Genomic DNA, 11,683 nt, shown 5'->3' on the forward strand with positions numbered 1-11,683 from the left:
GTCCCTGCCTGGCCTCCCTTCCTGGGGGGGTACCCTCATTCTCTGTTTGCACGCCATGGTCCCTCGAGGCCACGGCCAGCCCCATCCGCCTTTGTGTGGCCGGCACCCAGCCGGGGCCCGGTGAGACAGGAGCGCTGTGAATATCTCTCGAGCTGATCAGCCACTCCTGGTCAGATAATACGAGATTCTCCAAATGCAGTATTGTTTTCTAAGAAACAGATGCATTATTTTTAAAACCTGAGTAATCATCGAGATCTCCAGTGGCCCAGGGTAGACCTGTTGTAGGGTCAGGCTCTCCCGTGGCCGAGTATAAACATAGTTTTACTCTTCATCCAGTTGTTGTTTTCTTTTGTTTTGTTTTGTTTTCGGCTGCGTTGGGTCTTTATTGCTGCTCGCGGGCTTTCTCTAGTTGCGGCGAGCGGGGGCTACTCTTCGTTGCGGTGCGCGGGCTTCTCATCACGGTGGCTTCTCTTGTTGCGGAGCACGGGCTCTAGGCACGCAGGCTTCAGTAGTTGTGGCGCACGGGCTCAGTAGTTGTGGCCCGCGGGCTTAGTTACTCCGCGGTATACGGGATTTTCCCGGCCCAGGGCTCGAACCCATGCCCCCTCAATTGGAAGGCAGATTCTTAACCACTGCACCACCAGGGAAGTCCCTTCATCATAATGAGATGAATTTCTGAAGAGAGCTGGCTCATCTTCAAAACTTTGTGAAAATCATAACTGAAAAGTTAGAGTTTTCATGTTTGCACTGATTCTTATACAATAAAAATATAAATTTTTCTGCTATAAGCCTGAGGGTTCCCCAGTACTGCCTTGGAACTGCCCAGAAGTTAGCACTTTTCAGCAGAATTGTCAAAAATTCTCTTTGAACTCCAATGGTTTTTGTTACAAGAATTCACTGATCGTATTAACGCCCCAAGTTCTCTTTATATATTCAACGCATTTATTGAGACCTTAATGTGTGCCTGGCACGGTAGGAGGTGCTGGGGACAGGGGAGCGTAGTGAGAAGTGTGTAGACCAGTGGAGTGCAGATGGCTGACATTGTGACCAGACGCCGGACACACACACGGGCACCGGAGGCAGGGCAGGGAGGCCACGGGGTGGGGACACTGCGAGCCCGGCCTTGCTGCTCCCGCTCCATGTGCCCCGCTGAGCTACGTGCAGGGTCCCGTCCGCACCCTGGCTCTGGTGGGGACAGAGCTGGCGCCTTGTCCCCGCGCAGGGGAGCGGGAGGGGCAGAGCTGGCCCACGAAGCCACCCCCTGCTGTGGGCCTGGACCGTCCGCCTCGCTGGCCTTTGCTTTCATCCGGGGGAGCTTGGGGAAGAAGACCGCCCGGCTTCAGCCGGGCCAGAGCCCTTGAGGAAGGGACATCTGTCGGCAGCGGCCCAGCCTGAATGACTCCTCACGGCCCGGGGCCGCAGGCAGAGAGGCTGTTGATCCAAACATGTTTGGCCGCCCGAGTGAGCCTGCGCGCTTACATAATGCGCCGAAATTGGGGGCTATTTTAAGCTGCCATGTGTGCTGTCTCGTGAGCTGAGTTTTCTGTACTTTGGGGTGTTCTTTTTCCTTTTTTTGGATGCCTCTACCTCAGCTTGGAATAGAAAAATAGTCTTATCTTTGGACATTGAAGGGTCCAAAGTCCAGTGTCGCCAAAATCAGACTTGCTGTGTCCCCATCAAGAGCAGAGCCCGCGGCAGCTCACCGGGTGTCAGTTCGATGTGCGTGTTTGCCTGTCACAGTTCACGGTCACAAGCCACAGATGAGACCCAAAGCTGAGGGTTCGGACATTGCTCTTTGTCCAACAGTTGGATCAAGGTTTGGACCATCCTCAGATGGATGTATCTTTCATAAAATACCACGTATACGCTTCTGGGATTCCATTTAAAATTGAACCCCCTTTTTCTAAACTACAGGAGTTTGTGGAGGAGTTGGGGGGCAGCTGGGGACGTTGCAGCAGAGGGTGCTGATCTGTGTTTGGAGCCAGCCTGACTCAGCTGAGTCCGTACCCTAGAGCACACCTTGACGGAAATCACAGTGAGAGCTGTTTCTAGTCTGCATGGGGCAGAGCTCCAGTTTTTGCTTATAAAGCCTATGCCTTCTGTGTGCAGAAAAGGTACAAAATGAAGTATCTGAATTGAAGCACCAGGATTTTTAGGTCCTCCAGTAAATATTCCAAATGTAGCAAAATAACATTGTCCTGAACAATGCTGGTGAATTCCTACTGAGCGCTAGTTACTAGAGGTCTGAGCGCCGCTTGGTGAGCACCTAGCAGAGGGAAGACGGGGGCAGCGCAAACTCCAGGAGGGCTTCCTGGCTGAGGTGGCCCTGCCGAGAGCTGGGAGGGGAAGGAGGCCTTGTCTGCGCCGAGGGGTGGCGATCCGCCCCTCGGAACACAGGCGGGAAGGCGGGGGGCCGGGGCATGGCTTCTTCCGAGGGCCTGGGGTGCAGGGGGTGGAACACAGGTCAGCGAGGGGGTCGGGTCATAGCACCGCTCTGGCTGAGGTTAACACACAGACTGGCCCCTTGGGAGGCCAGCGTTGACTCTTGAAGAGCTGCGGCTTCTACAGTAAGTAGCTCAGCAGAGCTGCTCTGTGGAGGGGACAGGGCACCTCCAGCCCTGGGCTGTGCGTGGAGAGGCCTTCATGCGGCCTCCCTTACACTCAGCTGTGCTGCAGGTGGAGACTGGGCTTCAAAGGGCCGAGGCCGCCCACTGATGGGGTCGATGGCTGGGGGTCCGAGTCCAGGCCGGTGGGCAGTGCAGGGCCACACAGGATGTTCCGGGGGAGGACAGCTCCCCTGATGTGGGGAGTATTCGGTCTCATGGTCGTCCTCCGACCAAAGAGATGCCCTTCCTACTGAGTTCTCAACTGTCTTTTCCATAACGGTGTTTATGGCGGTCTCCACACTGTCCACCCGGAGGTGGGGGATCTTAGACGGCCCCATCCTCAGTGCTCACACCCAGCCTGCATGGGAGCCACGCTGGGAGTGAGGGGAGGCCTCGTCTCACGTCAGCCTCTCTGATTCAGACCCCGCGGTTTTCATCTGTTGGCACCGAGACACCAAGCTTCAAGTTTATATTCATCACACAAACTTGTGTTTTTTGACTGCTGTCAGACAAATATTATTGGTCAGGCTTCGGCTGCTCTGTTTGAAATCAAATGTATAGTCAGGCTGGGTAAATGTGACTTTGAGCAAAACTTAAGAAGGTAACATGCTCTTGGGGAGGGTTTTCAAACCCCGTTCCCTGAGGCACTGGGGTTCCACAGAGCTTCTACTGCGTTCCACTGCATTTAGCTGTTTTGTAAATGTAGGTGATGTCTTTGCATTGTATAAGGCTCTTAGAATATTCATTCAGAAACCAGCCTCTGTTTCTGTCTCCAGATTACATTTTAATGGTCCTCTCACCATCTATCTGTTCCTCAGCCAATGAAGGTCAGTCTTAGAAAAGAAACACTATTACTTTCAGGTTACATAGAAACTATCATAATCACTTGATTACTGAGTAAGTTACAAAAAGATGTTATTTTATAGCCTTCATCCCAAATCTTCCATATAGTTACTCTATTTTTATTTTATTTATTTATTTATTTGTTTGTTTGTTTGTTTTTGGCCGCGTCGGGTCTTCGTTGCTGCGCGTGGGCTTTCTCTAGTTGCGGCGAGCGGGGGCTACTCTTCCTTGCGGTGCGTGGACTTCTCATTCTGGTGGCTTCTCTTGTTGCAGAGCATGGGCTCTAGGCACGTGGGCTTCAGTATTTGCAGCACGTGGGCTGAGTAGTGGCAGTGCGTGGGCTCTAGAGCACAGGCTCAGTAGTTGTGGCGCATGGGCTCAGTTGCTCCGCGGCATGTGGGATCCTCCCGGACCAGAGCTCGAACCCGTGTCCCCTGCATCGGCAGGCAGATTCTTAACCACTGCGCCACCAGGGAAATCCCATGGTTACTCTATTTTTAAAATAAAGGTTTTGTTTTGGAATCTCCCTGAGCTTTTCATACAGATGTGTGACTCCAAGGGGGAGAAGATTAATTTGCAGCCATAAATTGTGATTTAATTTATAGTTAAGTGTGTGTCTCATTGAAGTGTTCCCACTGGGCTGGGGTCTCACAGTTACTCTCTTCAGTATAAAGACTCAATCATTTAGAGACACGGAGAGACTGAAGCAGAGGACAAGAAGGGGACAGGCTTCTCCACGTTGACGGTCCCCCTCAGGGACGGTGAGCACGGCTGGTGCCGCTCCTCCCGGGATGGGGTGGGCAAGTCCCCCACCCTGGGTTTCCTGGCCACCTGCCCTGAGTGGACCTCAGTGAAGGACAAGGGCTCGTGTTACCTTGTCAGCTCAGACCACACCAGCTGTGAGGGGCGAATCAGGGCAATAAAACTGGGCTGAAGGCTAGAGAAGTGTGACTTGGTGTCGCCTCCAGAAAGAGATGCTGAAGGCGGTTTTCCTGAAGTAGTGGAGGCCGGTCTCACGCCTGGTGGTGGGGTCTACACGGCCCTCTTGCTGATGGGGACCCAGAGCCCCCCTGTCGGGCTGCCCACCTTCTCATCTCTGTCCACAACACTCAGCGGGCACCTGCTCGGGTGCTGGCACGGGGGACATGCAGTCCTGCCCTCCAGGGCTGTGACGGCGACACCTGGACACATTAGGGACTGTGGGGCAGCGGGGAGGGGCGCAGGGGGGAGGGGTGCATGCGGGAGGGGCGGCAGGCGAGGGAGGGGCCGGCAGGTGTAGGGCAGGCGCGGCTAGGCTGGAGACAGGGTGCGGAGTCACAGTGGTGACCAGCGCTGTGTCCTGGTGTGCAGAGAGGCCGAGGAGTGCAGGAGAGGCCAGGAGGTGGGGTGGAGGTGCAGGAAAGCTCAGCTTCCAGGCGGCCGCGCACTGGGGCAGAGCACACCTGAGCAGACGTCGGGGGGCCTGTGGTTGACTCGCGGGGTAAAGATCCAGTAGAGGGGATTGAGGTCGGGTTCCGTGAAGGGCCAGGACCCCACCGTGGCCTGGTGAGAGTGGGATAGCGGAATCCTCCGACGCGGGGCCAGGCTCCCGGGGCCTCCCTGACCCACCAACGCGCCAGGCAGGTGTCCAGGTGAGGAGGCTGGGGAGGGCGTGCGAACCCCGTCGGGCGGCCGCGGGGTCGGGGAGGGGCGCCACCGGCCACGGTCGGGACTCTGGGCTTGTCGACGGCAAGGCAGGGGCTTCTCTGGATGTTCTGGGCGGGGCTTTCGTGGTCAGCCGACATCTCGAGAGGGTCACAGCGCTTCTGTGGGGAACAGCTGGGCAGCGTCAGGTCAGGGCCGCCGGCGGGAGGGACACTGCCCGCCCCGCCTGGCCGGGGAGCCCTGAGCCTGAGCACCCGGTCCCAGCGGCCTCTCTCTCTCCTCCTTTTTCTCTCACTTGAGGGACCGGTTCTCAGACCGAGGCCACCGGATGCGGCACCAGGGCCCTGGGCGGACGATGCCACTGTCTCGGCTTCAGTCAGGAGCAGGGCTCTGGACGCTGCCCGGGCGGCAGAGAGCTCGGCCTCCGGGACCGTGCGGTGAGGAAGGCGCTTTGTTACCCCCGTTTGCAGACGGGGAGACCGAGGCACAGAGGTTAACGTGTCCAAGGTCAGGCACCTCGTACGCAGAGCTTACGTGAATGTGCACATCTGCTCACGTGACCGCATCTACGGGTGTGCGCCTGGGTGTAAGCTTATCTTTAGCTCTGTTTTAGGTGATGCGTGTGTGTGTGGCTTTGTCTTTATTGCACAAGTGTCTTAGTTTCCTGGGGCCGTCGTAACAGATACCATAGACCACAGAGGGGCTCAAACGACAGGAATCTCCTGTCCCCCCGGTCTGTAGGCAGAAGTCTGAGATCACGGTGTCGGCAGGCTGGTCCCTCTGCGGCTGTGGAGGGGTGTCTCTCCGTGCTCCCCCAGCGTCTGGTGGCCTCAGGACACCCTCAGCTGTGGCAGTCCCTGTCTCCACATCCATCTTCACAAGGCGTCCCTATGGGTCTCTGTGTCCAAATGTCCCCTTTGTATTTATAAGGACACAGTCACATCCGGTCACGGGCCTGCCCTGATGACCTCATCTTAACTCGGTCACCTCTGTGAAAACCCTAAAGACATTCTGAGCCACTGGGGACCTGGACTTCAAAATAAGAATCTGGGGGCACCAACTCGGCCTTAACAAAAGGTCAAAGCTCGTTTTTTTACAGTTTATTTTTTTATTTTTTAAAATTTTTATTGAAATATAGTTCAAGAGCTTCCCTGGTGGCGCAGTGGTTGAGAGCCCGCCTGCCGATGCAGGGGACACGGGTTCATGCCCAGGTCCGGGAGGATCCCACGTGCCGTGGAGCGGCTGGGCCCGTGAGCCATGGCCGCCGAGCCTGCGCGTCCGGAGCCTGTGCTCCGCAACGGGAGAGGCCACAGCAGAGGGAGGCCCGCGTACCGCAAAAAAAAAAAAAAAAAAAAAAAAAGAACTATAGTTCATTCACGATGTTGTGTTAGTTTCAGATGTACGGCCAAGTGATTCAATTATACATATACATAAATATATATCTTCTTCTTTTACATTCTCTTCCGTTATAGGTTATTACAAACTCCCCAGAAGGTCAAAGCTTTCGACCTTGAAGTTTATAAGCAGCATAACACAGTTGTACCAAGCAGTGTGACTTTCCTCCTTTTCTGTAAGAAACGGTGACGCTCTAACAGTGCAGTGTCTGTGACCGTTTCCACTTTAGTTTGACGTCGGCGTGTTGGAAACACCCGCCCCGGTGGGCTGGTCCTCCCCGTGGGGACCGAGGGCCGCTGCGGGGTGGAGGCCCGGCTGGCAGCCGCGCTGCCCGCAGACAGAGCCGCGGCCCTCTGTCCCCTGCAGGCGTCCTTCCCAGCAAACCTCCAGCTCGTCCTTGTCCTGCGCCCAACGGGATTTTTCCAAAGGACGCTCTCTGACCTCGCCTTCAGGTTCAACAGAGATGACTTTAAGATGAAGGTACCGGTAAGTGCCCACCTCCTGGGAGGAGCGGCCCGGCTCCACCTGGGGATGGATGGGGGAGGGGGCTAGGGAAGTGGGTGTAAGCGACCCCCAGCCGCAGAGGGACCCCGGTCTCACCTTCTCACTCCGGCTGGCACAGGGCAGCCCCTGGCATCGGCCAGTTGTCCTTTAAAGGCAAAGGTTGCAGGGATCCCTTAGAGGCTGTGCACCCAGGAAGCCTGCGTCCCCCCAGGGAGGCTGGCCCACGTTGAGCCAGGTACCCAGAGCAACGTTGGAAGGGGTTGCCGGCTACGTGCCCGTTACCAAGAGGACAGAGCCCACCCCCAGCACCTTATAACCTCTCCAACAGGACCAGCCAGGTTTCTCTTGGAATCTGAGAATCCCGGTGTGGGTCCCCGTCCCCGAGGTTGTCCCCTGCCCTCCGTGCTCAGGACAGAGGGTGCTTTGCCGGCCGGGGCAGGTGTGCAGGCCACACTTAGCGGCCCTAGACCTCGGGCTCCGGGGTTTGAGGGGAAGGGGGTGCACCCATTTTTGTAGCATCAAAAGCCTTGGTTTCTGGGCTCCCCTGGTGGCGCAGCGGTTGAGAGTCCGCCTGCCGATGCAGGGGACGTGGGTTCGTGCCCCGGTCCGGGAGGATCCCACATGCCGCGGCGCGGCTAGGCCCGTGCGCCGTGGCCGTCCGGGAGGATCCCACATGCCGCGGCGCGGCTGGGCCCGTGAGCCGTGGCCGCTGAGCCTGCGCGTCCGGAGCCTGTGCTCCGCGACGGGAGAGGCCGCAACAGCGAGAGGCCCGCGTACCGCAAAAAAAAAAAAAAAAAAACCCGAAAAAGCCTTGGTTTCTGACGCTGGGGGCGGGGGTCTGTGGCTCCCCGGGCCGCAGCCCGGCCCTCCCTCTGCAGAGCCATCGCCTGGGCACCAACGTCTCAGGGACCCTGTGAGGCGGTGACAATTGCCCATATTTGGCGAGTGGCCCTCGCTAACATGAGACCCTGGGTCAGAGGAAACAAGGCTGTGGTCCCACCCTAAGTGCGCTGGTTGCCCTGCACGTGGTCCCGTGGGGCTGAGCCCGTGAGTTCTCAAAACACGGTTTCACAGGATTCATCGCCAGCATCTCCTGTTCCCTGGCCCATTTTGGATCATTCTTTAGAATTAGAGAAGCATCATCTCGGGAAGGCTGTTGCTACATTGTGTCCACGTCAGTGTTCTGGTGCCTGTGCTGACCTCGGTGCTAAGTAGAAAATGTTAAGAGGGGCGGTGTGTTCTCGCCTTTTCTGTCGTGATTCAGTAGACACGGAGCAGATGGAAATTACGGAGGAAGAGCGTTAGGTCCTTGGATAGTGGACCGACCCACCCTGGTCCTGTTGGCGTGAATCAGGCTGATCTGGGGGAACGGCCTTGCCGGACGGCAAAGAGAGACCAGATACCTCCGCTGAGAACTGACATCGTAGACTGTTCTTAGGTGAAGGTTATGCCTCAGTCGGGGGGCCTCACGTGGGCCCCCAACGGCAGGGCAGGTGGTCCTCCGGGTCTCAGTGGCACCCCAACCTCCCACGTCGGGACAGAGTTGACCCGGGACGTGTCAGGTGTCCCCTCGGCCCCCAGCGAGCTCAGAGCTTGAAAAAACACGAGGTGGTGTCGAGTGGCGCGTGGGCTGAGCCTCCCAGGACCTCGGCAGCAGCAACTGACAGCTTGCAAAGCACAGGCTGTATTTTTATCCAAGCTCATGGATGGAATGGCCTCAAAAGGACAAGAGCAAAGATAGGAAGTAAAACTCATCCGTGTGGAAGAGCCTCCGGGGCCACCTGTTCTCCCCAACGGCAGCTGTGCCGTGCAGGGCACCTACCCCCGCCCCCGCGCAGCCTCCCGGGTCTCAGCAGGAATGCGGACAGACCCGCGGCTTTGGGGTCCGTGCGGCTCCGTTAGCACAAGGGCCCCCTCACCCATCAGATGCCCGGTGTCGGCAGCGTGCCCGGCTCCATCCAGGGCTTTGCTCGACCCCAGCGGCTGTTGTCTGGTGAGACTGGTCATCGTACACCCATTTCACGGATGGGAGAGCCGAGGCCCGGGGGCGTTGCGCCCTGCCCTCCATGGAGGAGCCGGGAGATGCCTTCTGTCCGCGCCAGCCTCGGCACCCCCGTCTGCGTCTGCGGGGCGGTCTGCTTACGGGCGGCTCTCATCCTCCCCAGGTCATAATGCTGAGCTCCGTCCCGGAATTACACAGTTACATTGACAAGTCCCAGCTGACCGAGGACCTGGGCGGGACACTGGGTTACTGCCACTCCAGGTGGCTCTGCCACCGCACAGTGAGTCCCCTGCGTCCTCCGTAACCGTAGTCAGTCCAGCAGAGCTGCTTTTGCCTGGTGGTGCTGCCTGTTCCAAAGACCTCTTCCCGTTTACCCGGGTTTTCTCCCCGAGGATGAGCAGGTGGTCTCGGTGGACCTTAGTCATCGGAAGGAGTAACGTGAGTCATGAGTCGGGTGTGGCTTTCTTGGGCTCAGGACAGACAAGAAAGAAGGACAAGCAGGAGCTGGGCTCTCGACACTCACCCTCTGAGGAGGGTGCAGAGCCCGTGTTGGTGAAGGAGCCGAGGCAGAGACGCAGGGGGAGGACGAGGCGCCCGGCCGGTCCTCCTGAGACGAGCTGGGCTGCGGCCAAGCTTCCAGGTGCAGGAGGGCGCAGTGCGTAAGCGGCTTTGTGATGGTGTTTTCCTCCCCACCAGGCGATAGAGAGCTTCGCCCTCCTGGTTAAGCAGACAGCTCAGATGCTGCAGGCCTTCGGGACCGAGCTTGCCGAGACGGAGCTGCCCAACGACGTACAGTCCACGAGCTCTGTGCTCCGCGCCCACACGGAGAAGAAGGACAGGGCCAAGGTGCGTACGCGGGCCGGGTGGTGCGGGGAGGGGCGTCAGGTAAGGAGCCGCGGAGGCTCCCGAGGTACGTTCTGGGCTCCCGAGCTGGGTGCCCTGCAGGGAAGCTGAACCTCCCTTCCAAGCAGCATCTCTGGTTGGGCCCTACCGTCCTGCTGCCGGGCCCTGCTGATCAGGGCAACGAGACAGCATCCCCGGTGCCCCTGGGAGAGGGGGGCGGACCCGGACAGCTGAGCCCGACCAAGCGGTCACGGCACACAACTGGCTTCCTGGTAAACGCGATCGGGGCTGTGCCCCCGAGGTAGCCGCGTGAGTCGGGCTTTGAGTTAGCGGGGGCGTGACCCGTTGCTGGTGTTCGGGGGCTGCCTCCCACCCTGCCAAAGAGCCTTCACCCCATTTAGCCTCCGGCGGCGAGGCCGCGGGAGCAGACACGCGGGGCTCTTGTTTCCTGTTACCCTGTCCGGTCCCACTGCCTGGGGGACCCGTAACCCTAGCCCTGCCCCGGTCGCGGTGGGAGCGCCTCCCCAGCGCTGCTGAGCAGTCAGCAGAGGGTCTGGGGGACAGGCAGAGGCCACCGTGTGCCCACCTTATCGTCGTCTCCTTCACACTCCCCTGCGGGGCCGGGCGCCACGGAGCCCACCGCCCGGGGCCAAGTCCAGGGCCCGGCGGCCTGGGGTGATGGGCGGCGCGCTCTTCCTACAGGAGGACATGAGGCTGGCGCTGGACGAGGGGCGGAGTGTCCTAGAGAGCATCCGGGAGCCGCTGGCCCGGGGCCCGGAGCAGAGTCCGAACCAGGGCCAGCTGGATAGTCAGAGCACCGTGCAGAGGTGAGGCCGGGGCCGGTGGGGTCAGGGCGGCAGCGCGTGACCTGCAGGCGCAGAGGCAGCTCACCGCTTCCTCGTCCCTTGAGCTGAGGTTGTAAATGATAGGCCCAAACGGCCACGTCTCCGCCTTTTAAAACAACACTCGGCTCAACCACCGCCCCAAGCGGCTCCGAGAGACCCAGGGTGCCCCAGGGCGTCAAGGGCAAGGGCAGGGCCCTGGGGGGAAACACCCCGGCCCCTGAGCGCTCCGACGCGCCCCCTCCCGTGTGGAGGGCAGGCCGAGCGCCCCACCCGCTTGGCGCCGCAGGGGCCCAGCACAGCTGCCGTCCCCTCTCGCAGGCTCCTGGCCCAGCTGAATGAAACCGAGGCCGCCTTTGATGAGTTTTGGGCAAAACATCAGCAAAAACTGGAGCAGTGCCTGCAGCTCCGGCATTTCGAGCAGGACTTCCGAGAGGTGAGAGGCCGGGGCTCGGGGAGCCTGCAGGTGGGCGCCCGGCACTGCGGCTGCAGGAGGCCGCTGACAGTGCTCGGTGAGAACTGGCTCGTCAGCCGCGCGGAGCCGCGCGATTGGCTTGGACTACGTGAGCGATGAGTAAACCGCTGCAGACGAAGGTCGTAGAAACTCTGTCCCGCCCCCTTCATCCTTCTCCATCACAGTTGTTTTAGCTGTTCTGGTTCCTTTGCCTTTCCGTGTAAATTTAAAATAATCTTGTCTGTGCCTGCGAGAAAATCCTGCTGGGGCTTTTTTGTCAGGAATTGTGTTGAACCTGTACCTAAATTTGGGGAGAATCAGCACCTTTACTGTGCCAAGTCCTCCACTCAATGAACACAGAGGTCGCTCCATTTATTTAGATTTTTCTTAGATTCCTTTCACCAGTGCTGTGTGGTTTGCACAGGTTCAGTACATGTTTTGTTTTGTTTTTTGTTTTTTGCGGTACGCGGGCCTCTCACCGCCATGGCCTCTCCCGTTGCGGAGCACAGGCTCCGGACGCGCAGGCTCCGCGGCCACGGCTCACGGGCCC

The 11,683-nt window shown here is 58.8% G+C and overlaps 1 protein-coding gene across 1 annotated transcript in view; it reads left to right on the plus strand.

Moving 5' to 3' along the window:
- Positions 1 to 11,683, plus strand: part of MCF2L (MCF.2 cell line derived transforming sequence like) — a 90,258-nt gene that overhangs the window by 57,262 nt on the left and 21,313 nt on the right. The window contains exons 5-9 of the mRNA XM_055089581.1: positions 6,855 to 6,974; positions 9,158 to 9,274; positions 9,691 to 9,840; positions 10,540 to 10,664; positions 11,001 to 11,115. Coding sequence (XP_054945556.1) covers positions 6,855 to 6,974; positions 9,158 to 9,274; positions 9,691 to 9,840; positions 10,540 to 10,664; positions 11,001 to 11,115 — 627 coding nt within the window. The remainder of the gene's footprint in view (positions 1 to 6,854; positions 6,975 to 9,157; positions 9,275 to 9,690; positions 9,841 to 10,539; positions 10,665 to 11,000; positions 11,116 to 11,683) is intronic.

Source organism: Physeter macrocephalus, chromosome 13 (assembly GCF_002837175.3).
Source record: "Physeter macrocephalus isolate SW-GA chromosome 13, ASM283717v5, whole genome shotgun sequence".
In the NCBI taxonomy this organism is placed as follows: Eukaryota; Metazoa; Chordata; class Mammalia; order Artiodactyla; family Physeteridae; genus Physeter; species Physeter macrocephalus.